Raw genomic sequence first — 27367 nt, forward strand, 5'->3', positions numbered from 1 at the left:
TTCTGGGAGTTGTCTTTTGGGGATTTAGTGTAGAGGGTATTCTGTCAACTCTTTCAATTCCTGTATTGCCCCCTTGTTCTAGAATTTCTGGGCAGTTTTCTTTGATGATATCTTGTATTATGATGTCGAGATTACTATTTATTTCTGGCTTTTCTGGTAGGCCAATTATTCTCAGATTGTCTCTCCTTCCTCTATTTTCCAGGTCTGTCACCTTGTCATTGAGATATTTTGTGTTATCTTCTAATTTCTTGGTCTTTTGGCTTTGCTTGATTAATTCTTGCTCTTTTGCAAGATCATTGTCTTCTAGTTGCCTGATTCTGACCTTTAAAGCCTGATTTTCCTTTTCACTTTGGTCTATCCTGCTATTTGAGGCTTCAAGCTGTTTCTATAGTTGCGTTTTTTCATGCTTCAGATTGCTGAGTTCCTTTTGCATTATTTCCCATTTTTCCTGCCAGGAGGCTTCCATCTTTTTGATAACTTCCAATTTAAATTCTTCAAGAGCTTGTGGACAATTTCCATTTCATTTGGAAGGTTTTGGTGCATTTGCTTGCGCTTCCTCTTCTGCTATTTCCTCTGTTTTTTTTTTTTTGTGTGTGCTTTCCCTCCATAAAATGTGTCCAAAGTCACCCCCTTCTTCTTGCTTTTCTTAGTGTTGGGGTTCTTGGGTACAGTTTGCCATCTCTGTGTTTTGTTTGTTTTTTTCTTCCTCCCTTTTCCAGTCAGAAATCTGAATGAGTAGTACTTGCTCTCAGTATAAGGGTCTAATGGTCAAGGCTTTAGTCTCAGGCTAATTCTAGGTTCTCTGCAGCTGCACTGTCTTCCCGGGGAAGCCCAGGGACTGCCCTCCCCTGGCCGCATCTACTCTGCAGCCATGCTTACCTGGAAGTCTGGGATTTTTTTTTTAAATGAAGCCCTAGATTCAGATTGAGTTTTTGAAGATCTAGTCTTCTTTCAGTGAAAAGATTTTCTAAAGCACTTTTAAGAGTAATAGATCCCAACAGAAAATAAATATTTTTTTAATTCCTTGAATATAATATGACAGAACTTTTTTTTTAAGATACAAAACCAAAAAAAGTTGTTATATTTCCCTTCACAGCTTCACAGTTCAGTGGCTTCACTAAACAACTAAGTACTTGTAATAATCTTCTATAATCTTTGCAAGCAGAACTCAATTATGAGAAGAAAACTAACAGGGCAGCTAAGTATCCATCCTAGCTTAAAGCAGTTGTCACAGGTCTGAATTAGGCCTTGTATTTATAATACTAGCTGATCTTACCGAACAACCAGCTTGTATGCTGCTCACTCTTACCTTCTGATAAGCCTCTTTAGACTGAAGAGCCGCTTCGTTCTGTTCTGGAGTAGTTGGGAAGATAGCAGAACGGTATCGGGTGCCAAAGTCATTACCCTGACGCATTCCTAGAAGGCAAAAATATGAATTCAGAGTGATTAGAACTAAATAGGTGATATAGATAATGCCCAGAGGACTTGATTTTAGTTGGGTTATATGGGAAGATGCAACTTAATACAATGGAAAAAGCCACAGCCTTAAAGTTAGGAGTATAGGGTTCCTAGCTCAGTTTTAGCAACTATATATGCAACCATGGATAAATGACCTCTTTCAGCCTACATTTTCATAGCCATGAAATGGAGATAATAATATTATCCTTGTCTATCTTACAGGGTTACCATAAGAATAAAAACAATTGTAATATATGTGGAACAACTTTATAAACCATAAAAGTGCTATGTAAATGAGCTATTATTATTTGCCATCATCTGATTTATTATAGTTAATGTACATCCTATATATAACTACTGGTTATTTTAATTAGATTTTGTAAAATATTTCCTATAATGATGAATGTGACATTTATGCATCTTAATTTTCCAATTCCAACTATATGTAAATTTGAAGTATGAATCTTATAGACCAATTTCAAAACTAATAGGTACAATCAAAAGTCTAGAAAAAACTGCATCCAAAAATTTTGCTCCATATAATATGGATTATTCAATTGTAATCAATGCATCTAAAATATACAAGATTTATAATACAGTAATTCCTTTTTGTCTTAAGAAGAGATTTTAAAATGATCCTATAACAGAGAGCTAGATTTGGAGTCAAGCAGATGTGAGTCCAAATCCTACCTCAGATATTTATGAGATATGTGACCCAGGTAAGTCATTTAACCCTCTCTGAGACTCAGTTTTTTCATGTGTAAAATGGGAATAGCCCCCACTTCAGAGGGTTGTTAGAACAATCAAATGAGGTCAATTTAAAAGTGCTTTGCAAAACTTAAAGTGCAAGTTAAATATTATTGTTATTATTATAATAATTATTATCTTTACAGAAGCTTCTTCTTTAATACTTCTCCAATTTTCACACTGAAGTGACCATTAAGAAAAAGAAAACCTCAGGTGCCCATTACTAAGAGAATCTCAATCTTCTAATTGAATATTTATTATATTTTGTTTGTATCTGACCCCCTGGAGAACTACTCCTCCAACTCTCATTCATAATGACAAGCTGATTCCCAAAAAGGCTAGAATTTTTAGTACTATTACTCTCAAGTTTTCCTTTGGGGTGCTTGCCACTGATAATAAGCCATACTTAAATAACTTTTAGGAAAAGTTATTTTACTAAGCAAATATAGCAAAGATATTTGTTTTAAAAATATCATCCCTCACTCTCCCATTCCACATTTCCTACCAAGATCTCTACAACTGAGTGCAGAACAAAGTGAGCACAAAATAGAACAATTTGTACAATGCCAACTTTAGAGAAAACAACTATGAAAGACTTAAGAACTCAGATCCGTGTAATGAATGATAAACCACAAGTCCAAAAGACTGAAAATGAAATATGTGACATACTCCTGCTTAAGCAGGAATGAGCTTAAAAATGTAAATGGAATATATAAATTTGAGGGCATAGCCCTAAATGTGGGGATTTTTTTTGCTGGATTATGCATGGTTATGATGATGGTTTTTTGTTTTTTCTTTTGTTTTGTTCAAATGAGTGGGTGGGGGCAAAAGAACAGACAGATTATTTTAAAAAATAAATACTTGTTAATTGAAAATAACAAAGTAGGGGCATACTATCCTTGTATACATAAGATCCTTGGGGATACTGGTTTTAAAATTAGAGAATACACTCAGTCAAAGGATCAATTCACAGCTTCTATATACCAGAAGTCCTTTTTTCCCTTCCTGAGGTACTCTTAGGTATATCAATGTCCTCTTTGGTGTAATTGATTTCTGGGTTCTGAAGATCAGCTTCTTGGTAGAATACTAAAGCTACCCTTCCTTGATAGGTCTAGTTTATCCTCAATTTGTATCCCAGGCTTCTATGCAGATCAAGTGACATTGTAGGGATACTGTGCCTAGCTCTAGGGGACAGTACAACAATGTTGAACCCTTTTTAACCTTTCAGATCTTTTAACCTTTCAAAATTCTCAAGGACCTTGACCTGATCTATAGGGGATGGAGTAAGAAAGGCCTCCTTCTCCCAAAATCAGTTTCCTCTAAGGATTACTTTACCACTAGATTTGATCACCACTGGCCTCACTACTGTTTATATATACTACTCCGAATTAGTTGGTTGGGTGATAGGTAGGTCCAGAAGTATATCTAATCTTTTCAGCCAAGCACAAGATATTTTCTGCATGGCATCCATCACATGTCTTCATCCAATAATCAAAGTACATTCCTACTCATGAACTGATTAAGGGTGTTTATTTTAATTAGTTTGAACTTTTGATTGATTCATTAAACCAAAATGCAGGTCTTCTGTGTTTAAATGAACTAGGGGGGGGGGATTTCTACATTTGTAATGTCAAATGTCTTCCTTAGGTTGCCACTTTCCTTGTATCAGTCATAGATATAAAAATAAATGAACAGAAGAACTTACTGACTATGCAAAAAAATTAATTACAGCAAATGTATTAGCTAAAATATTCAATTTACATTATCCTGGTTAAAGGGGAGCCCAAATGGGATTTGTTACAATTAAACAATTTTAAAAAGTTAAGTAAAGAACCAACTGTATACACAACAATATTCTAGGCATAAGTAAGACATGATTCCTGATCTCATGAGTCTTAAATTCCAGAAAGCTGTCCAAAATGATTGGATCAGTTCACAACTCCACCAACACTGCATTAATGTTCCAATTTTCTCAATGTCCTCTCCAACACCTGTCATTTTCCTTTTCTGTCAATATTAGCCAATCTGATATGTGTAAGGTTGTACCTCAGTTGTTTAAATATGCATTTCTCGAATCAAAAGTGATTTAGAGCATTTTATGAAGCTATCATTTGCTAGTTTTTGCTCCATAGTGTGAAATATGAGTCTCCAATCACACTTTTATTTAATAGGGGATATAAGCAAACAAAAACCAGTGAGCCTTGGAAAGGTAAAAACAAAAACATTTCATGAATTTGATCAAGAGACATAGTATGGAAGAGTGAAAAGATGGCAAAGAGCCAGGAGGTCTGGAAATAGCCAGCATGTCCTTTAGACATAACATATTTGCAAAAAACAAAAGACTAGCATAAACAAATCCATCAGTTGGCCACTTTAACAGCTGAGTTAGCTTGCTACTTATATTTATAGTTAGCCTCAGAGAGACTGCTGAACAGATTGACCAGTTCAAAGCTACTGGGGTCCTTTAGTTAATGTACATAAGCTTGAATCATAAAAGTAAAGAACTGTTTCATATATATTAAGAAGGAAACAGGTATATCTGTCTTCTCCCTTGACAGGATATTTGAACGTCCATAAGAAGAAAATAGGTTAAAAGTCCTGTTTTACACTGATAATATTATCAGTATATCTATAAGGATATGAAGGAGGAAAAATTTTCAAGAACAAGAAATCTATTAATAAACTTAAAACTGGAACAAGAAAACAAATATTTAGGACTGCAGGACTGGATTTGTCTAGTTTGGACTGATATAGTGCAACAGGTGAATTCTTCAATTATTATAATGAATTCAAATTATGCATAATCCTCTATGATACTGGTCTCCAAGTGACAAACTTTGCCATAATTTTCTTTCAAATGAAACAAAATGGCCTTTCTTTTTCTGACATATTATTTGATAATTATTAAGTCAACAAGCATTTATTAAACACTACTTGGCATCAGAATTGCATTTAAACAGAAAAATAATGCAACATAATTCAAGGAGGGAGTGAGCAATAAGAACCAAAAGGGCAAGTAAAGACCATTGAAATGAAATGAAATGAAATAAAGATCTGAAGAAAACTTGTAGAGGCAGCATGGAGGCAGAGTTGGATTTGAAGTCAGAAAATCTAGATACATATCCTACCTCTGTTACTTATTCACCTGCGTGACCTTCGCACCATCACCTAAGCTTTCTGGGTCTCATTTTTCTCATCCTCAATAAGGAATCTGGACTAGATGTCCTCTATAGTTTCTTCTAGTTCTAAATCAATGATCCTGTTTATTGAGCACTTATTATGTGTTTCACACTAGGAATTATAATAGCAACATAATGTACTTCTACAAGTTTACAATGTGTCAATAAGTAATAGTCACCCTGGTGAAATAAAAAGGAGCAATATAAGATAAAATATATCAAAGGGCTAAAATTTTCAATGGCAATTACAGTATAATTAATTTAGTTATTGATAAGATCACCAAACAAAAAGAACCATAGTGGCAAGGGAAGACACCTTTGAGGAATTCCTCTGTTTTCTCATTGGTGAGTGAGACTAGATAATCTCCAGGATCCCTTCTACTCTAAAATTATGGCCCAATGAGCCTATATGGACATAGGTGACTAAAGCTGGATTAAATTCAAAGGAATTGAAGGCTATTTGCATAAGAAGAAGGGAGAAGAAGAGGAATTCCAGGTGAAGGAAACATCATCACAAAAGATACAGTGAGGTGTGAGTAAAAAGATTGGCCTTCTCAGATTGGAATGCTTATACTCAATAATAGGAAATAAAGATATATTGAGCCAGATTACCATGAATATTACAAGCTAGGCAGATGAGTTCAGATTTAGACATTTTATGTACATCCTTTTTATCAAATTCTCTTATGAATGAATTTAATAATAAATACAGAACTAGCTCTAATATAGATGAAACATTGAAAATTCTGCCATGAACCTCCATTTTCCTTCAATAACTTCAGAGAAACAAGGATGCTATGAGGCTGCTCCTTTTCCCAGGAAAGAAAGCAATGAACCTGATTGATACGTCACATAAAAGTTGTTGGGTTGGATGAAGAACATATCACGTCCATTGGATGAAAAGCAAATGATTGGCCCATTGGCCCATTGGCCCATTAGAAATAATAGTTTTCTACTTAACATTCTTCAGAAATGCTCTAGAAATTGATTAATGAGAACAGAGCTTTTTGGCATTTATAAAGAAGTAGTGACCTCTTCGCTTCTACCAACTGTTTGAGATTTCTCCAACAACTTTTTTCCAAATATGACTCTGTTTATAAGTGGCAAGCCATTGATGAGATTTCAATGAATTTCCCCCATTCCTCCTACATAAAAGACCAGCTTTGTCTCTGTTTCTGTCCCTCTCTAAAATGTATCTATATCAATATCCATAGTCATCTATATCTGATAATTGCTGCAACTAAGAAATATTTGATGGCTTCTCTTGTCTGGTCAGTATGCTGATGATGGAGGAATATTACTTCATTATATTCCCCTCTCTGCTACTTTGCACTATGCAACTTTAAAGAGAAAATACTTCTTAATTTTAACATTTTTTTTCTTCAAGAATTAAAGAGCTTCAAGTTGAATTTCTTATTTCCTTAAACTGTAACTGTATAAAAATTATGGTATTGGTTGGTCATTTCCTCTCTCTCCAAATTTGGAGTCTGAGGAGATTTAATGCTTTATTAATCAGTCAATGGAAGAGGTAAGAAATGAGAGAATGAAAGGCTGATGGTAGATTGGTTTTAGAGAGAATTTACCCTAATCTAATCACTCCATTTAGCTGGTCTAAATGTCTTATTACAGCAACCACCTAGTCAATGTACCTCATCATTTTTGATCCAGAAGCTAGAGAGCAAAATCTGGTCTGGCCTCAGTTTATCAAACATTCTCTCTACTCACTATCACACATAATGCCTCATGAGCCCACTGTCACCCTACCTTCTTCACCTTTGGGCCCAGGGGACCACTCAGGGGACATTGGCCTGCCCTCCTTGTCCCCTTCTTCAATTGCTGGCTTTTCGTGCTGACTACAGGGGTACCAGAGTTTCAATTCTATCCTCGTGATCAAAGTCTCCTCAATAACTTCCTTCACACACTTATTTTTCCGGAATGGTTTTGACTGCCTTTTGTATGGACGTGGTTGGACATTTTAACTGAAGAGATTATTACTACTATTGGGTTCTGAGTAATTCATTGTTTAAATATAGAACCATGACCAGGACAATGGGAAACAATCAGGGACAAGTTGACAACAGTTATCATAAAAGTTATTCATAGAGTGAACTTTAAACAAGTTGCTTAATTTTGGTGGCAAGGGGAGAATGTGGAGGTAGAAGTAGAAAGCAAGATGCATCCTCTTTCTAGGACTAGTGTGAGAAAGTACAACTAATAATAAAGAAGAATCTAGAGATTCATTGTCATCTGAGGAGCCAGGTAGATTAAATGATTATGAGATTAAGATCATTTGAAGGACAAGGAAGGGAAGAGAAATTTGTACATTATGGAAGGAAGATTCTGGAGGGCCCAATGGAAGAGGAAGCAGGGATGGAATGGAATGTGGGAGAAGTAGGTTGAAGAGAATGAGAAAATGAGAAGGAAGGGTAGGGAGTTGGAGATAGCTTATTTCAAGGCAGCTAGTAATAAAGTAACACTGAGATAGGGAGAGAACCAGATAGAAGTTAGTGACAGAGCTGTGACAGAAAATAACAACTGTTCACATTGACATAGTATTTTACAGTTTACAAAACACTTTTTTTCATAACAATTTTGTGAAATAAGTAGTACAAATAACTGGATCCTTAGTTTTTACAAAAGTCAAATTGAAATTTAGAAAGTTGAAATGACTTTTCCATGGGTACACACAGATAGTAAATGACAAATCTTGATAAAATCAAGTCTTATTATTCCAAATCTAGTGCTAATTCTACTTTATCACAACATTCCTTTATTCATGAATGGAAAAAGGTATGATTTTAGGAGCTCCATGAATTGCTTTACTTTAAGGATGGCAATTTCTCTTATTGAGGAGGGTATTTTAAATAGTAATCTGATAAATAGTAATCTGATAAACATTTAAAATCCTTAATTTGGTGGGAGAACAAAAGAGGAAGAGGGGGAAAAAATCCCTCTCCAAATTTCATACTTATTCCCTGGGAAGCTGAAATAATGATAGACAAAAGCCAATTGTGTGGTAATTTTAGGCTGCACTTAGGTTTTGTACAAGACAACCATAATTTAGAGAAAAAAGCAGTCTATATTTTTACTAACATATTATATTTCCTACCTAACTCACAGGGTTGTTGTAAAGATCAAATAAGCTAATGTATGTGAAAGGTCTTTGTGATTGTAAAGCCCTACAGAAATGTAAGCTATTATAATATTGCATTTTGGCAAACATACATGGCACATCTGAATATAAAATGTCATAAGAAAATATTTGTCCAAGCATCTATTTAATCATATGTAACAGGCTTTAGATGAGAACAAACTAATACTTTACAGTGTGCTGAGCAGCAGGCTGAAGCCCTTCTGATTAAGAACTACATTTCCCATGAGCCCCTAGGCCCATGAAAAAAGGCTTCAAATGCAGATTAGCTGAGACTTCAGTTCCTGTGAGATTGTACCTGTTATAGGATTTTTCTCAACACAAGGATAGGGAGGAAATGAAAGGAGAGCTGAATGAAAAAGATAGTTAAGAAGCATCTGGTACAGAAAGGATGACAGTAGTCATTTATTTTGTTGAGGAGAGCTAAAAGAGGGACAAAGAAAGGAACTCCCACTGGAAGAAATCCAGATGTCACATGAGTATGTTCTTCCGACCTCTGGGCCAGCATCCTTAGTTTTCCTACACTATTCACTCAGAGATGAGCCTTGAATCCTCATATATCTATCTCCACTTAGAAAATCTACAAGTCTCTCCTATCTTGGTTGTGGCAGGAAGTCTATCCCCCCCATCTCCCGCCCTCTCTCTCCTCTCTCTCTCTCTCTCTCTCTCTCTCTCTCTCTCTCTCTCTCTCTCTCTCTCTCTCTCTCTCTCTCTCTCTCTCTCTGTTTCTTTCTGTCTCTGTCTCTCTATTTCTGTCTGTCCCTCTCTCCCTTTCTTTCTCTCTGTCTCTGTCTCTCGGTCTGTCTCACTTTGTCTGTCAGTTTCCATGTCTCTTTCTCTTTATCTCGCTACCTCACTTTGTATTCTCTCCTTTCCTCTCCCTCATCTCTTCAGCATTCTCTCAATAGTCACTTGACAAGCTGTCCTGCTGCTGTATTCTTCCCTGTACCTTACTTGCATGCAGATCCTTTTCTTGGGCCATAAGCCTCTTGAGAAAAGAAGTTCCTAATCAGATGGGCTTCTGACTGGCACTCAGTCCACTGGGAAGTGTAGCCTTGCCCTCACACAACTCATTACATATAAAACATAGCTTACGTGTTTTAGACAAGGCTTATTAATATGGAACAATCTAACTCTATCTAGTTATAAAATTAATTCTGTCCATTTTAATTTGATAACACCTAATTTTAAATTCAAAACATAAACTCTGTTCATAGCTCATATTTCCCCACAGAAAAATATTGTTTACTACTATTTCATTATTTCAACTCTAATTTCTTCTTTTTCCGAATCATTCAAGGGCACCTAGTAGAAAGAACCATGTGTTTGCAGTCCAAAGACTTGAGTTCAAATCCTAAGAGGTTTTGCTACTTATTAGCTGTGTGATTTCTGCAAAGTCATGTCCCGTCTCTAAGGTTCAGTTTCTTCAACTTTAAACTGTTATAAACATATATAACAAGGGTTATATGGGAGCAAACCTAACCTTCCCAGGGTGTTGGAGAGCAAGGAGGAAGTTCATTTAATTAGAAACTAAATTTTATGATGAGGCTCTAGGTCCAATGTAGGAATATAGGACACTTCTCTCTCTCTCTCTCTCTCTCTCTCTGTCTCTCTCTCTCTCTCTCTCTCTCTCTCTCTCTCTCTCTCTCTCTCTCTGTCTCTCTCTCTCTCTCTCTGTCTCTGTCTCTGTCTCTCTCTCTCTCTGTCTCTCTCTCTCTCTCTCTCTCTCTCTATATATATATATATATATATATATATATATATATATGTGTGTGTGTGTGTGTGTGTAGATAGAGAGATAGATTCCAGATATAAATCCAAAGATCTTATGATATCTGACAGATCAAGGAACCCCAAACAATGTAGAAATTTGTGCTTAAATGTCAAGCCTTTGGTTTGTAGTTTTAATCTGCCTGAGAAGTAGAAAGGGATAACACCAGAAACCAGATAACAACTATATGATTAACTGGAGCTCTTTGACACCCCCCCCCCACCTTGAAACTCTTCCTACTCCCCACCCTAGCCAATATATTTTATTATTATTACAAAACATATTATTTTTAGTACGTAACAATAGTCATATAACCATCAAAAATAACCATCAGAGGGCAGCTGGGTAGCTCAGTGGATTGAAAGCCAGGCCTAGAGACGGGAGGTTCTAGGTTCAAATCTGACCTCAGCCACTTCCTAGCTGTGTGGCCCTGGGCAAGTCACTTGACCCCCATTGCCTAGCCCTTACCACTCTTCTGCCTTGGAGCCAATACATAGTATTGACTCCAAGATGGAAGGTAAGGGTTTAAAAAAAAATAACCATCATCACAATTACAACTCAAATTTACATGGTACATTATATGGCACATCATTACAAAGTATTTTTTCATACAATATTATTTGATCTTGCAACAATATATTCAGGTATATAGCAGAATTTTATTCTCCATTTCACAGAAAAGGAAATTGAGGCTCTGAGAAATTTAAATGATTTGTCCAAGAACATAAATGAAGTAAATGAGAGAGCCAGTTGTTCAGACTCCAAGTCCAGTAGGTTTTCCACTATAGTAAATTATCCTTTTATGATTTGAGATATTTAAATCACATTTTAAAAGGTACTCATTAGGATTTGTACTATGTGAGTAAGCATAGAGCATGGAACAGCTGATTTTCAAGTTAGAGATCCAGATTTGGATTCTACCTCAGATGTTTAACTGAACATAAGATCTTTTTTTTTAAGTGAATAATCTTTTTTTCCTTGTTTATACCTGGTTTATTCTTTGATTTAATTGAAAACTTAATGCAGAGTACAGGAAAACTTCACTCATACATACATGAGGAAACTGAGTCCAGGAAAAAGAAGGCTTTCTTTTTGTTCCCAAAGGAGACATAGTGGCACTCAAGCCTAGAGTTTAGGTTTTTTGGCTCTCATTCAGTACTCTGCATAGTATGCTATTAGGTTAGGCCACCTTGCAAAAATCTTTCCTGAGCCAGGAAATGATGGATAGTTAGATGTTGATGTTGATGACAGTGATGTTGTTGTGGATGATGATGTTGTTGATGACATTGAGGATGTTGTTGAGGATGCTGAAGATGTTGTTAATGATGTTGTTGTAGATGATGCTAATGATGTTGTTGATGATGATGGTGATGGTGATGTTGGTGTTGTTTTTGATGATGACTGAATTTGGAGTTGGAGGTTTTCCTTCCATTTGAACCTTTTTGACCCTTCCCACTGTGATGATTAACATTTTCTTGGAGACTATCTCCAACCTCTTTCACTTTTCCATTGTATTGGTCTTCTCTCCTCCTCCCTCTTTGTCTTTGTTCTTTATGAAATATAAAATTACCCCATTTTATTTCTTTTCCCATTTCTCTCACTTTTTTTATCCCTAGTACTTTTACATATGTGTGTGTGTGTATATAGGAAAGGAAAACTGAAACAAGTTTTGGACTTTCTGCCAACCAGGTGGAACAAACAGCAATTGGAATGTTAGAGAGAAGATATTGACAAGAATGACAGTTGGTGGGAGGAGGGGCAACTGGGAGTGGCAGTTGGTCTCTTTCTTCCTGACCCTCAGACTGGAAGGAGCCTCTCTCCCTATCTCTGGATAAAAGTGCCTCTATTCCTGATTTTCCCAATTGTGTGCTCTACCTGGATTCCTGTGATCATGCCATTGAACAAAAGGACTTAAGGGAAGCAGTTTGAACTATAAGGCTGGTCTTTAGGGGCATCAGCCCAAAGAGACAGGCCCAACCAGCTCTGAGAGAACCTTTACTTCCTCTTGCTGTCTATTGCTAAAGACTGGACTTAAGAAAACTAGCACAGATTAGCATAGACAGGAATAAAAGAAACCCTCCACCTGCCTGTGAGGCCTGGCCTCAGCTCAAAAGCTGAGAAAGACTCAAACCCAGTCTAGGGAAATCCCTCTTCCCTGATACCTCCCCAATCCAAATATTTTATTAAAATTCATCTTTATTTAAATAACCACAGTCAGATAAGAGGACTATCATTTTAGGTGGACATAGAGGGAGCTGAACCTCAGGACAGCCATTCAACCATAGACTCTATTGGACCCCTGCTGAGCGACCTTGGTCTCGGGGAGGCTTGTCCTTCAGGAGGGTCCATTCTTACCTGCTCTGGGATATCTTAAACATCAATCAATAGAGAAGATGTACCCTCAGGCTATCTTAGTTGGTCCATTTCTTGGGAACTCCATTTTTCAAAGATAGCCTCTCAGCAGTGGGAATCTTCCTCCTTTTACCTCACCAGCAGCCATATATCTCCCTTCTCTCCCTTCAACTCATCCACTCCCTGTTACACAAACCTTCCGTATCCCCTGTTATTCAATCCTCTACATTTCTATATTATATATATATATATATATATCATCCTATATAGTTTGTCACTATTCCCTCTAAAGTATACTTCTTCTAGCTACCCTGATGATAACAATTTTTAAGAGTTACCAATATCATCTTTTCTTTTAGGAATACAAATCATTTGAATTTATTAGGTCTCTTAAAAAGGTTGTTTTGGGTTTTTTCCCCTCCTTTCTTAATTATCTTTTGGTGATTCTCTTGAGTTCTGTGTTTGGGCATCAAATTTTCTGTTCAAGTCTGGTATTTTCTTTAGGAATGTTTGGAAGTCTTCTATTTTATTAAATGACCATACTTTCCCCTGCAAGAATATAATCAATTTTGCTGAGTAGTTGATTCTTGATTGCAAACCTAGTCCCTTGCTTTCCAGAATATCATATTCCATGCCTTCTGGTCCTTCAGTGTGGATGCAGTCAGGTCCGGTGTTATTCTAATGGTGGTTCCATGATATCTGAATGGTTTCTTCTTAGAAGCTTGTAGTATCTTTTCCTTGCTCTGGTAGTTCTTGAATTTGGCTATAACATTCCTGGGCATTGTCAATTGGGGATTAAATGCAGGAGGTGATCTGTGGATTCTTTCAATTTCCACTATTCTCTCTTGTTCAAGAATGTCAGGGTAGTTTTCTTGGTTAATTTCCTGCAGAATGATGTCTAGGCTTTTTCTTTGGTCATGATTTTCTGGTAGTCCAATAATTCTTAAATTGTCTCTTCTGCATCTATTTTCCACGTTTGTAATTTTATCAATGAGGTATTTCATATCTTCCTCAATTTTTTCATTCTTTTGATTTTGTTTTATAGACTCTTGCTGCCTTGTGAAGTCATTTGCTTCTAGTTGGTGCATTCTAATTTTTAAAGACTGAATTTCTTCCCTGGATTTTTGGTCATCCTTCTCCTTCTGGTATGTTTTTCTTTTTGGGCTGTCTTTTACTTTCTTTGCCTGGTTTTCAAACTGGTCGATTCTGGCTTTCAAGACACTATTTTCTTGTTTTAGTTCATGTGTCTCTGTTTCCAGATGACTTATTTTGTTTTTTAAGTTCTTTTCCCAATTGTCTTCAACCTCTCTTAATTGTTTTTTTTTTAATTGTGTTTTGATTTCTTCCAAAACCTGATTGGGGTTCCTTGGTCCTCCTCTGTTCCATCGACTCTTTGTTCATTACCTAGATAGAAGCTGTCGATTGTAATTTCTTTTTTCTTTTTCTGTTGTTTACTCATATTTTTTTCTTCTTTCCTCTTGTCATTGGCTATAATCTTGCTCCTCTGATTATTTGTTGGATCTGTGGGTTTAGGATATTTTGTCCTTAAGGGGCTTCTTCTCTGCTCTGATGATTGACTAGATTAGACTGATGGAGTTTAATAAGCTCTGATGTCAGATCTTCCCCAGCTGGCAGCAAAACCTGAAGGTATAGGTGAAAGTGTGGAGATTGAAGGGAGCTGTGCTTCCCACACTGTTACCAAGGTATTCTCTAGACATAAGATCTTGAGCCTGTTGGAGTCTCAGCTTCTTCATTGATACATTAACTCTACTACATTTTTCTCATTTTTCTCACAAGTGTTTTGAGGAAAGTGCTCTGCAAAACTTAAAGCATTGTGTACATTGTTGACTCATTCAACAATCATTGCATCATCCTTTGTAATTTCTAGATCTTGTCATTACTATTTCATCACTATCCAACCACAACTTTTATCTAGTTTATTCTCTTTGCCTCATTTCATTTTATTCAAATTGTTCTGTACTATATATACTATTTCCCAGAGGATTTGATGTTCTTCCTAGTGTTTTCTCATGTGATCATCAGAGTTTCTTCCTCATAAAAATAAGTGCTACAGGTCTGATGGATTTGATCGGGTCAGAATTCTATTCATTAAAATATTTCAATGTCATTATTTATAAATTTAATACCCTGTTTCTTGCTTTTATCATATTTTGCAGTAACATGGATGTGCCATCCAACCCTTGTTAACACTAGAAACACCAAGAAAAGGTGATAAATAAAGAACATTAATTACTCTGTCCCTCAAAAAAGTACAAATGACAATAAACCAATAATAATGCAGAGTATCAGAAATGGTCAAATTTTCTTTTTTCCCCTATAATTTTCTGGTTCTTAGATTCTTAAATGAAAATGCAACTTCTCTCAGAATACATAATGCTGGTTTGGGGTTGTTTTAGCATTTTATGTGTGTGCAGCTGTTCTTCCTCTATAAGTATACACATCTGCTCATTAGCAATACAATGTAATTTCCACTGTCTAATTATTTGCAGATGATAGATTCCTCATACACTGTCTAAAAAAAGTACAGTCCTTCAAAACTAGAGACTAATAAAAAAATACCCACTAACTAAAAATGTTGAACACTATGAAGTTGAGACATTAATTTGGCGGAGCTTGTTGCCAACTTGGTAATAAAGTCACAGAAAGAAAAAAATATATATATATTCATTTAGCACATTGATTTTTCACTGTGGAAGTTATTTGGGCTCTTTTCTTTCCTTTGCATTTGGAAATGTTCTATCATGTGAGTATGGAGAAGAAAAATCCTCTCCTTTTGTATCTTTCTTCCTCCTTTCCTCTATCTCCTTATTCCTCCTTTATTCTCTTTATCTTCTATGCCTAAGCCATGTTCACTGGTTGTCCCTGGAGAAGTAAAGCAAATCACATTACATAAGATACTGAGATTCCCACAGACCTATGATTTTACTAATGCAGTCTTCAGCCATTGATGCTGACCGGTTTGACTATGCCTTCTCCTGTCCTAATCCTTATCTTCCCACAAATCATCAATTAAAAAAACTATTCAATGGCCCTCTTTAAATATTTCACAGACATCTATGCAATATTATAGCTGTCCTCCCCCTTCTATGTGAATGACCCACTTTCTTTTGTAGATATTAATTTCTTTAATAGTACTATTAAATCATTTCTTATTGGCAAGTTATTGTTAGCAATATGCTTCAGCTTACTAAAATCTCCTGTACTTCTATCATTGACTTTGAGGTTCACTGCTTACTTGAATTTTCTGAGATTATGGATTTCTATTGTTTAAGGCATATCCATCAGTGAAAGAATACATACACATACATACCCATATATATGCATGCATACATATCTACACATAAATTAATGTGCTTTGAGATGGAGGTCCTTGAAAGAATTGCTCAATTTCGAAATGTAATTGAACCTATTTTTCCATTCAATTTTTGATCTAGCTCATTGCTATCTACAGTTCATGGCCAAAATGAATACAAGGTACCAATTCAAGGAGGTTTGAAGTACAGTTCAGTTTGGTTAGAAAGTCGAATAGATAAAGAGGAATAGTATGAAATAAAGTTCAAATGAAAGGGTAGAGACAGGTGGTAGAGAGTTTTGAAAGTCATGCTCAGGAGTTGATACTTTATTTGGCCAGAAATGGAGAGCTACCTGAGATTTTGGAGTGGAGAAATATGAACAGAACAGCACATGAGAAAAGTAGCTTAGGTGGCAGTGTTAAGGGTGGCCTGGGCAAGCAAAAAGGACAGTCTAATATCCAATTCTCATAATTTGGTACTTGTTTCCTCCCCTTTTCTCTCAATAGCATATCTTAGTTCCTATTCTGGTTCTGCATGTGATACATTTTTGTTTTTAGGACCCAGTCCTTCCAAGGAATTTGGACCAACAGTGAACCACAAAGGATAGATCCTTACTGATTGCTTTGTCCTTGAGTCAAATGGTCCCTGCTTATCTCCTACTGCCAGAATCCTTTTGACACTATGCTTTACCCAGAACTACATAGATGTCTGACTGGTACCCACTGTTCAGCCTGTCTAAGATGCTAAGCCCACAAGTTTAGACTTGTTTTCTTTGCCTACTGCTGTGACTTCACTTTACCATCTGCCCATCTTCTATGAAACTGCCTACTTTCTCAGCATTGGCTTCTCAGCCCAACCTGTTGTGATAACAGAGTTTTAGTCATAACAAGGACCCTAAAAGACAGTGTATATGTTTAATATGTTACTAGGAGGGATTCACTCTGACTTCAGTCACTTATGATGGCCTAATAAGGCATTATGAAGTTCATCTTTAGTCAGAAAATGCCAAATGTTTTCCCTTTTTTATATATTCTGCCCAGAATTCCAGATAATCCAGTAATTTCCAACATGGCAATTTTTGCTAACACCTACTGCTTTGTGGCATACAAACATAAGATAGATATTTCTAGAGATTATGGGTCAGATATCTTAAATATATATGTGCTGAATTCCAGAATTTGATGTTAAATTTAACAATTGAATAGATTATTAGAATTGTCTTTAAACCAAATCCTTCATTTTATAAAGAAGGAAAACATAAGACACCACTCGAAATAACTTGTCCAAATCATAACAGTCGTCAGTAGATAATTTGTGAAGTTTGGCATGATCTTCCTGGCTCACTTCATCTATTCATTCTCCTTTCTTGTCCCTTTCTCTGTTAAAACTATTGCCAACCATACCGCTTTGCTATTTCCTTGACCTAGGAGGCAAATGTATGAAAGATGTCCTTGATACTTGAAATGTCTTCTACCATGATGCTGAGCGTCAATATTTCTTTATCCAATGCTTGATCTACGCAAAGTGGCAAGCAAAAGTTTCCTCTTCAGGGATGGGAGAGGAAACGAATATTTATATAATGCTTATTATGGGCCAGACACTGTGCTAAGCACTGTTTGCCTCAGTTTCGTTCACTATAAAATGATGTTATGAAGCTCAGATGAAATAATTTACATGCCAGGTACTGTGCTAAGTGCTTTTACAAATATCACAATTGTCTTTTTGGATATAGGTAGTATTATCCTCATCTTGGAGTAGAGGAAACTGAGGCAAAAAGTTAAGTGGTTTGCCCAGGGTCATATAGCTAGTAAGTGCCTAAGGCCAGATTTAAACTCAGACCTTCCTAAGTTCAGGTCCAGGGCTCTATCCTCTATACCTACACTACCTAGTGAAATCAATAAGAATTACTTGGTCCTAGAACAAAATGTCTCAATATGCTTAGCATGTTAGCTTATCATTCTAGTCCTATCATCAGATCTGGAAGACAGATCACCTAATAAGAAAGAAACAGGTTTTCATCATGCTTTGCTTTATTTCTCATTCAAAACTTCAAAATTAGTATAATTTTAAAGTGTTTTTGTCATTTTCTAGACAAAAGAAGACAAATCAAGTTCTTCCTAAAGACCAGGAAAAGGATATTCCAATAAGAACATGAGAGGCAGCTTGGCAGAGTAAGAAGAACTTTGGATTTGGAATATTAGAGGACCTGAGTTCTCATCATAGCTTTTCTATTTACTAATAATTATGTGATCTTTGGTAAGTCCTGACTTTTTAGGCCTGTTTATTCCCCTGTAAAGGACGAGAAATAGAAACTAAGGGCCCTTCTAGTTCTCAGTCTATGATTTGGTGAGGCTTTGAGTTTTTTTTCATTTTCTCACAAAAGGAATAAGCAACACTGACCTATACAAAGCAAAGTCCATGAACAGTCAGACAAGCAGCTCATCCCAACCGTTTTAGACACACTGGTATTAAATCAGAATCTGCTGATTCTGTACACTTCCCTCTGTTTCCCAGTATTCTAAATGTTTTTGGTACCTCAGCCCACCTTTTTGCTCACGCTTCTTCTAGATTCTTTGTCATAAACTGGGAAATATTTCCCTTGGGACTTCCACTCCTACCACAATATCTTCTAACTAGAGACTAGACCTTCCAGGTGTTTTTTTTTTTCAGAAGGACTTTCAGGTGACTGCCATCTTGAAGGCTGAACTCTGTCTCTATAGGTACCAGTTTGCTAGGTATCTTTTCTTAGTAGTCAGAACAAATTTGAAAATTCTGATAGTGATAACAGTGATGATCTGCTTGCTTTTTCCCATCTAGAGGCCAAAGACTGAATAATGGCTTTTAGAGCATTGGTCAAACACAATCTGAATTCAAATAATACTGTTATAACCTAATGCACTTTAATTCAATAATCATTTCTCCAGTGTCCAATATGTCCTGAACACTACGTGAAGTGCTGAGGATCCAGGGACAAAAACTGCCCTTTGTAAAGACACTATTTTTTGTTGTTGTTGTTGTTGTTTAGGAGGTAGCAAACTAGTAAGTAGGGGAATCATCAGGAAAGGCTCATTCATGATTGTTGTTGACTTTGTATCATTCCTTCATAAGAAATATGTTGTGTCCTAGAGGTATTCTTGCTTTCTTTTATAAAGTCATAATATGAGGTGCTATATAGTGTGAATAGGGGCAGGAGAGACTTGGATACAAATTCTTTCTTGGTTATTGAGTGACCCAGGGCAAGTTCCTTAACTTTTTCCTAAACTGCAAAATACTAGTCTCTATTGTACCTACTCCATATGTCTGTTGAGAATCAAACAATTAAATGTTTATAAAGCAATTTGTAAACCCAAAACTGCCATATAAATGTCAGCTATAATGACTATTCTGAACACAGTGTTCGTGATGGTGAGTTCGAACTCTGAGCATTTGCTGAGTAGTAGCAGTAGGCCGTTGTTGTTCATTTTGCCCACGCCGTGTTTGCCGAGCACTCCTTTCCATCTTTCATGGTCCTGGCCAATGCGGGCGTTGAAGTCTCCCAGTAGTATCAGCTTGTCATTTGTGGGCACTGAGTGCAGGATGGCACTCAGGTCAGAGTAGAACTGCTCAATGGTCTCCTCTGTGCTGGTCAGTGTAGGAGCATATGCTGATGATTGTGACATACCGGTCTTTGCTGAGAGGCAAACGGATCTTCATGAGCCTCTCTCTGATGCCCACAGGCAAGTCTGGCAGCAGTTTGAGCAAACTGGTCTTGATAGCCAGGCCAACACCGTGAATTCTGTCTTCATTTGTGGCTCTACCTTTCCAGAAGAAGGTGTATCCAGTGGTAGGTTCGCTGAGTGATCCCTCTTCTGGTAAGCGTGTTTCGCTTAAGGCTGCGATGTCGATGTTATATCGTGCCAGCAAAATTCGTCAAACTGATCCAGCTCTTTCATGTAGACATGACAGGGGAAGTCCTATCTGGTGGAGAGACTTCTGATCGCTTCAACATCTCCAATGGTGTGAAACAAGGCTACGTCCTCTCTCCTGTACTATTCAACCTATTTTTCACCCAAGTATTACGACATGCTGTGATGGATCTAGACCTGGGCGTCTACATCAAATACCGACTGGATGGCTCACTATTCGACCTTCACCGCCTGACTGCAAAAACAAAGACAACAGAGAGACTCATCCTGGAAGCTCTCTTCGCAGATGACTGCTCTCATGGCCCACCAAGAAAATCATTTCCAAACCATTGTGGACAGGTTCTCCACCGCAACAAAACTGTTTGGCCTGACTATCAGCCTCAGCAAAACAGAGGTGCTGTTCCAACCTGCACCAGGGAGGCCAACAAACCAGCCGTGCATTACAATCGACGGCATGCAGCTTTCTAACGTCAATACTTTCAAGTACCTGGGCAGCACCATTGGCAATGACGGGTCCCTAGACCACGAGATTAATGCCAGGATCCAAAAGGCCAGCCAGGCACTCGGGCGGCTGCGCTACAAAGTCCTCCAACACAGAGGCGTAAGCACTGCGACGAAGCTCAAAGTGTACAACGCAGTGGTCCTCAGCTCTTCCTGTACGGTTGTGAGACATGAGCACTGTACCGGAAGCACATGAAACAGCTGGAGCAATTCCACCAACGCTCCCTCCGGTCAATCATGAGAATCCGATGGCAGGACCGAATCACCAACCAGGAAGTCCTCGACAGAGCCAACTCCACCAGCATCGAAGTCCTGGTCCTCAAAACCCAGCTACGATGGTCTGGACACGTCATCCACATGGACCCACAGCGAATACCAAGACAGGTATTCTACGGTGAACTGTCGGCTGGACTCAGGAAACAAGGCCGACCAAAGAAAAGATTCAAGGATCAGCTAAAGTCCAACTTGAAGTGGGCTGGCATGACACCAAAGCAACTAGAACTCACTGCCTCTGAGAGAAGCAGCTGATGAACCCACATTCACCATGTCGCCATCACCTTTGAAGATGAGCAACGTCGACGTCTTGCCGCTGCGCGTGAACGCCGACACCAGGCCACACCCGCACCTCCCGTAACAACTGGCGTCCCATGCCCCATGTGCCACACACTCTGCGCCTCAGTCTTTGGACTCCAAAGCCACATGAGGGTACACCGTAGATTGAAACTGCACAAAGACAATAGTCATTCTCTATCACCGAGAGACTATTATATATATATATATATATATATATATATATAACGACTATAAAATTTTAGACTGTTAAATCCAGAAGTAATTTTAGAAATCACACTTTCATTTTGCAGATAAGGTAAGTAAGGCTCAGAGAAGTCACATTTAGGATCAGTGGCAAAGCTAGGATTAGAATCTTGGGCTAATGATTTTAGGTTTGGTACTTATCCTCTATATCACATTGCATGTGATATCTAATAGATGCTAGTATTATATATATGTAGGTGTATATATATACATCCATATATAATATATAAGTGTTTGCAATTGTTATTGTGCTTTGTTTATACTTTTCTTTTGTATTTACATGTTTTATTTTCTTACAATTACTTAGGGGGAAGAAACAAACTTTTAAACACCTACTATACACCAGGCACTTTGCTAAGCACTTAATAAATATTATCTTATTTAACCTTCCCCCCCTACTTTTTATGTTTTTTTCCAGATTAAATATTGAGACAATTTTAATAATAATTTTCTGACATTTTGTGATCCACATTCTCCCCCTCCCTCTCATCCCTATCTTATTTAATCCACACAACATCCCTAAGAGGCAGGTGTTATTATTATTTCTATTTTACCACAAAGGAAACTGAGGCAAATAGTTTAAATGACTTGCCCAGGATCACATAAATAAGTTTCTGAAGCTAGATTTGAAATCAGGAATTCCTAATTCTTATGCCTAAAACTCTATCCACTGTACCATATAGCTGCCTTCAGAATCAGAATCTTAAAACTGAAAGGACCTCAATGATCATCTAAGAGAATGTTTTCTTTACAGATGAGGAAACTGAGGCCTAGAAAAATTAACTTATATTAGGCCACTTAGGTAGGAATTATTTTATCTTATTTTTCTATCATATCATTCTTTAAGGACAAGTACTACATTTGTCTTTAGAAAATCCCCTCCTAGCACAATACTCTGCGCATGTGTTTAATAAGTGTTGCTCAAATTTGAATTTCATATCCTCATATTATCCTTCAAGAAAAACTAGGGTCACCTCTCTGCTACCACAAGCACTAAAGTAGATCTTTCATGGAGGTTGTGAACTTGGAAATCACTCCACCCTAATTAGACATACTTTAGGGGAAGGTTAAGTTGTAAATTCCTGATTGAACAATGAAGGTACTTAACTCATACCTTATAGTGAAGCTAAAACTTAAGCTAAGTCTATTTTTAGATCTAATACAAATGAGTATTAAGTACCTATAAAGGTTAAATTAATCACAAAAGGGCCCAGTAACTCACAAAAGGTAAGCTTAAAAAAAAAGTGTGAAGTACTCAAAAGATATAATCTAACTAGAGAGGGTGAGAACTAAAGAGTGGACAGTCCTGGAGAAAATCTAATCAAAGAAGGTGAGAACTAAAGAATATGCAGTCCTGGAAAAAGCATCTACTGTGATTGGTAGACGTGAAAATTTAGGGGAGGTGACATAAGACAAAATTTCTTTAAAATGAGACTAAAAAAGTCAGTTGAGGCAATTTAGTTTGGAGTACAATTGGATTCAGTTCAGTTCAAGACTGGAACTCAGCCTGGAGGATCTCACTTAGACAGCTTCCTTGGAGACAGTCTCATGGTAAGTGATAAAACTGACTCCTTTCCCTTAAGCTCAGGGAGGCCACTTTGGCCAAGGCCTTTAACTACTGCCTGGCTCAGCCTGAGCCAGAGCAGTTTAAATTAATTCTTCTCTCTCTCTCTCTGTTTTCCTTAATTCCTTATCTCTATATTAATTAAAATCACCATAATTCCCAGCTGACTTGGGTATTTTATTATTTGGGAATTATCCCTGGCAATTTAGATTTCAAGTCACAAAGCTAAAATTATCTTACAAGGTAACAGTTTGATAAAGGAGTTGAAACATGAAATTATAGAAATAAAAATTATTATTATTTCTGCTTTTTCTTCTTTGTAACTATAGTTGTTGTTGTTGCTAGAGTTATTATAGTAGGTTCCTGAAAGACTGAAATGTGGGTCACACAAATGTGAAATGACCCATCCCACCAACCACTTGTGTACAAGCTGAAGACACAAGACAGTTGGCTTGGTTGGGCCTGAGGAGGAGCACACGCAAGAAGCCGATTGTAATCACCAAAATGGGCAAAAGATTTCTTTGTCTTTCACAGGAAGTACTTTCTATCAAGAGATACAGCCTCTGCCCCACTTGCATTCCCTCCCCCAACCCTTCAAAATGTCATATGGGCTTTTGGGGATGCCATTTCAAATATTATATACATGGTAGTGATACTACACATAAATACCATAAAAACAGGGCTATTGTGAAACAGATATTATTAAAGTGACTGCCAAATGGACGGAGATGCCTGAATAGGCACACAGGAATTTTTAGTTAATAGACTTTCTTATACAAGAATACTATATCAGTAAAGCAGCAATGGTACGGCCTTTAGATCAGAATATGGAAAGTCTTGTGTATTGCATGTTATAATGCATCCATGCACATGGCATTCTGCCTTTATGTGCACAAGAGTATAATGGTAGCCATGCACATGGCATTCTGCCTTTATGTGCACAAGAGTATGACAAAAATTATGATTGCCATTGTTTGCATGAAAATAAATTAATTTCCCTATGTAATCCCCTCCATGGAGGATGGTTGAATTATAAACATCATGGGCCCCACTACAGTTATCCCCAAGAACTGTGTTTTATGTTTTTAATACAATTAACAACTGTATTAGAAGACAGAAAAATCTAAGCTGAAGGAAATACAGGAAGCATAAATCAGAACAACTTGGAATGGTTAAAAAAAAAGACACTAATTTCATAGACAAAAGCCCGCATTAAGGAAGCATAATGTAATAATCAAAGGTGAATGGATTTTCTACTGTCTCATGTTTTTCTCTGTGGGAATTCTCCCACCACAGACAGCTGTAAATGGAGAGGCAAGGGGGAATGTAGGTCTAGGCTAAGTCTATGCTTTCATTCTCCTCTCTCTTTCTCTTTCTCTCTCTCTCTTTTTTCCTTGTCAATAAATGTCTGCCATCATATTCTTGAACTCCTGTGTGATTTCAAGGTTCATCTCTTCCATGCAGCTCAAACACTAATTATCCCAGCTGTAATTAGTAAGATAATTAAATACTGGCTCATTCATCACTCTACCTTGTGTCGGGTCATGATTCTCCCAGAAGACCTTGAGTAGTTCCTCAAAACTGATGTGTTCTGGCTGGTACACAACTCGGACAGTTTCTGCATGCCCAGTTTTCTCTTGAAAGAAACAGAAAATGCATCCAAAAATTAGTATTTATTTTTGAAACCAAGAAACAAGAGGAAAGATAGGATGATAAGTATGAGCACAATTTCTCCCAAAATGTCTCTAATAGTTTTGTTGTTGTTGTTATTTGTAGACAAAGGTTTTTAGTCAACTTCTTGCAGACTTAAAACCAATAGCTCATATTTACATATATTTGGTTCTTTACGATTTTCAGCTTGGCATATACAACACGATAGTTAGAATCAGGAAGGACTAGATTAAAATCTTACCTCAGATGCTTACTAGCTATGTGACCCTAAGCAAGCCACTTAACCTCTTGAACCTCAGTTTCCTCCTTTGTGGCAAAGTTGTGTGTCTCAAATAAAATAATGCATGTAAAACACTGTAAACTTTAAGTGCTTTATAAAAGTGAATTATTATTATTTCCTCATAATAACACTATGTAATAGGTAATAAAAATATTCTTTCCCCTACCCCCATTCTCCTTTTTCTCTCTCCCTCCCCACCTATTTTAAATGAGGAAATCGTCACACAGTAAGTCAAAGAGTTTAGATATGGACTCAGATCTTTTTACTCTAAGACCAGTGAAAAATAAAAATAAAAATCTTTAAAAGAATTCTTGAAACATTAAAAACAAAACAAAACAAGAAAACGTATGGAAGCTTCATGTCCTGAATACTACAAGTTCAGCTGCAATACTAATAGAAATTGGCATTAGACACACAGCCTTTAAAAAGCAGGCTTATAGCTCAATCACATTAGATAAATTAGTTAACAGAGGGACATATTTGCTATTCTGTTAACAATGTTGCAAGGGTTGGGTTCAAATACCCACTGGGGCAGTGTTTTCTTTACCTAATTTGTCTCTGTGGTAAACAACTAGTGTTGCTAATTCCGAGGCTTTTTTTTTTTCCAATTGTTGTTGGTTGGCCCATTCTCAAAGTTTGTCCCAAGAGAGGTATTCCTTAGATCAGAAAGCCAGATGTTTGTTTCTAAGTCTTTATACCTCTGGAATTCACTTTTTCCCTACTATCTTCCTTGGTACAATGGTTTTATAACCTGGTATGAAACAACTTATATCTGTTCCCTACATGACAAGTTATGTTTAAAAGTCTATCTTTCACCTTTTATCTGCCATCAGAGAAGACTTTAAAGATTTCAAGGGATAGAGCATAAGAGAACCAAGAACACAAATCCAGAAGTTTGATGTAGCCAGCTCATTCTTTTAAAAATTTATTTATGTTAGTCATATAAATTAAATTTGAGAGGACTAAAGCATAGAATCTGCATCTGAATTTTTCTCATCTTAAAAAATTAAAAAATATGTAACAGTAATTGTTTTAAGTCCTAGTCAGAAATTTCTAAATATTCTAAGAGTAGCAATAAGAAAACAGAAAGAAATTAAAAGCTTGAAGATAGAGACAAGTGAGACAAAACTATCCTTATTTCTTGATACCATGATTGTTTGTTTGTTTGTTTGGTTTGGTCATTTTGGTCATGTTAAATTCTTCACAACGTCATTTTTTTTCTTGGCAAAGATACTGGAGTGATTTGACACTTCTTTTCCAGCTCATTTTACAGATGAGAGACTGAAGGAAACAGAGTTAAGTGACATTCCCAGAGTCACCCAGCTAGCAAAGTCAGATTTAAATTCATGAAGGTAAGTCTTCATGATTTCAGGGCCAGCACTGTTTATTGCACCATCTAACTGACTCTCATGATGATTTATTCAGGGGGTAAGTAGAGTCTACATACCAACAGACAAAGAGGAACTAAATGAATTCAAGTCAAAACGCTCTTTATGGAAATAAAGATAAATCTAAATAAGTGGAGAGAGATAATTTGCTCTTGATTGAGCAATGCCAGTGTAATAAAATGATAATGTTATATAAATAGTTAATTTTTTAATAAATTGACATAATTTATAATTATTAACCATAATTTGTTAAATGCATGAGTCATGCCTTTGAGATGTTCTTCCTTGAACTGAAAGGGAACATTGTTAACAACTAAGAATGAATGAGAAAGTTACTATTTTGTGCTTTATTATCATCATCACAATGCCAATGGGGCAACAACTTGTTCTGTGAAAATGCTCTAGTTTTAGGATATAGTTTATTGTTTTTTCAAAGTAGTGTATCTTTGTAGGATAAGGACTTATTGCAAGTTTAAAGACAGATAGCAACTTTCTATGTACAATCTATCATATTGCCTGCCCAACTTTGGGAAGGTTAGAGGGGTGAGAGGGAGGGAGGAAGCATGTATCAGAAAATGTTAGAAAATGATTATTCAAAATGGAATTGATGAATAATTTGAAAAAAAAAGTAAAAAAGAAAGAAAACAGTAAGTTTCATATATACATATATATATATATATATTTCTAGCTACTGGGTTATATATTGCTTGATATTTGGCAGGTGCTAAATGTTTAATAGTTTCAAACCATTTCCTTGCATGATATGCATTGATTCTGGTTCCTTTAAGGACATTTCTTAATTTATAGTAGCAATGCTGGGATTCTGAATCGCCATCATAAATCCTTCCATTTACTCCTTAGCTGTGTGACCCTGGACAAGTCTCATAACCCCAATTGCCTAGCCCTTGCTACTCTTCTGCCTTATAATTGATCCTAAGATAGATGGTAAGGGTTTTTAATAAATAAATCCTTCTATTTTCATGAACAAATCCACATGACTCAACTTTCTGACATTTCTTTATTGGAATATTGTTATCCAGTTTCATGCAGATGTTACCCATGGAGGGTCTTTTGATTCCGCTGCTGGGGTTATTAGTTGTTTCACATGCTCAATTCCAAAGAAAACAGAAGCTTTCAGTAACATTTGACAAATCCAATGGTGCATTTCTGCCATCAGCCTTTATTACTGCTCAGTGAAGTAAAGACTGCTTGATCCAAAAATATTTCTGTCTTGTTTTTGGCCTATTTATCATGTGGTCTTAGAATACTT

The 27367-nt window shown here is 36.7% G+C and overlaps 1 protein-coding gene across 4 annotated transcripts in view; it reads right to left on the reverse strand.

The window, feature by feature from the left end:
• MSRA (methionine sulfoxide reductase A) overlaps positions 1–27367 on the reverse strand; it is a 536135-nt gene that overhangs the window by 159553 nt on the left and 349215 nt on the right. For all 4 annotated transcript variants that reach the window (XM_007476498.3, XM_007476496.3, XM_056813713.1 and 1 more), the window contains exons 4-5: positions 24290–24394; positions 1310–1416 (exon numbers count right to left, since the gene is read on the reverse strand). In XM_007476498.3, the coding sequence (XP_007476560.1) occupies positions 1310–1416; positions 24290–24394 (212 nt within the window). The remainder of the gene's footprint in view (positions 1–1309; positions 1417–24289; positions 24395–27367) is intronic.

The sequence above is a fragment of the Monodelphis domestica genome, chromosome 1 (assembly GCF_027887165.1).
Source record: "Monodelphis domestica isolate mMonDom1 chromosome 1, mMonDom1.pri, whole genome shotgun sequence".
Lineage (NCBI taxonomy): Eukaryota > Metazoa > Chordata > Mammalia > Didelphimorphia > Didelphidae > Monodelphis > Monodelphis domestica.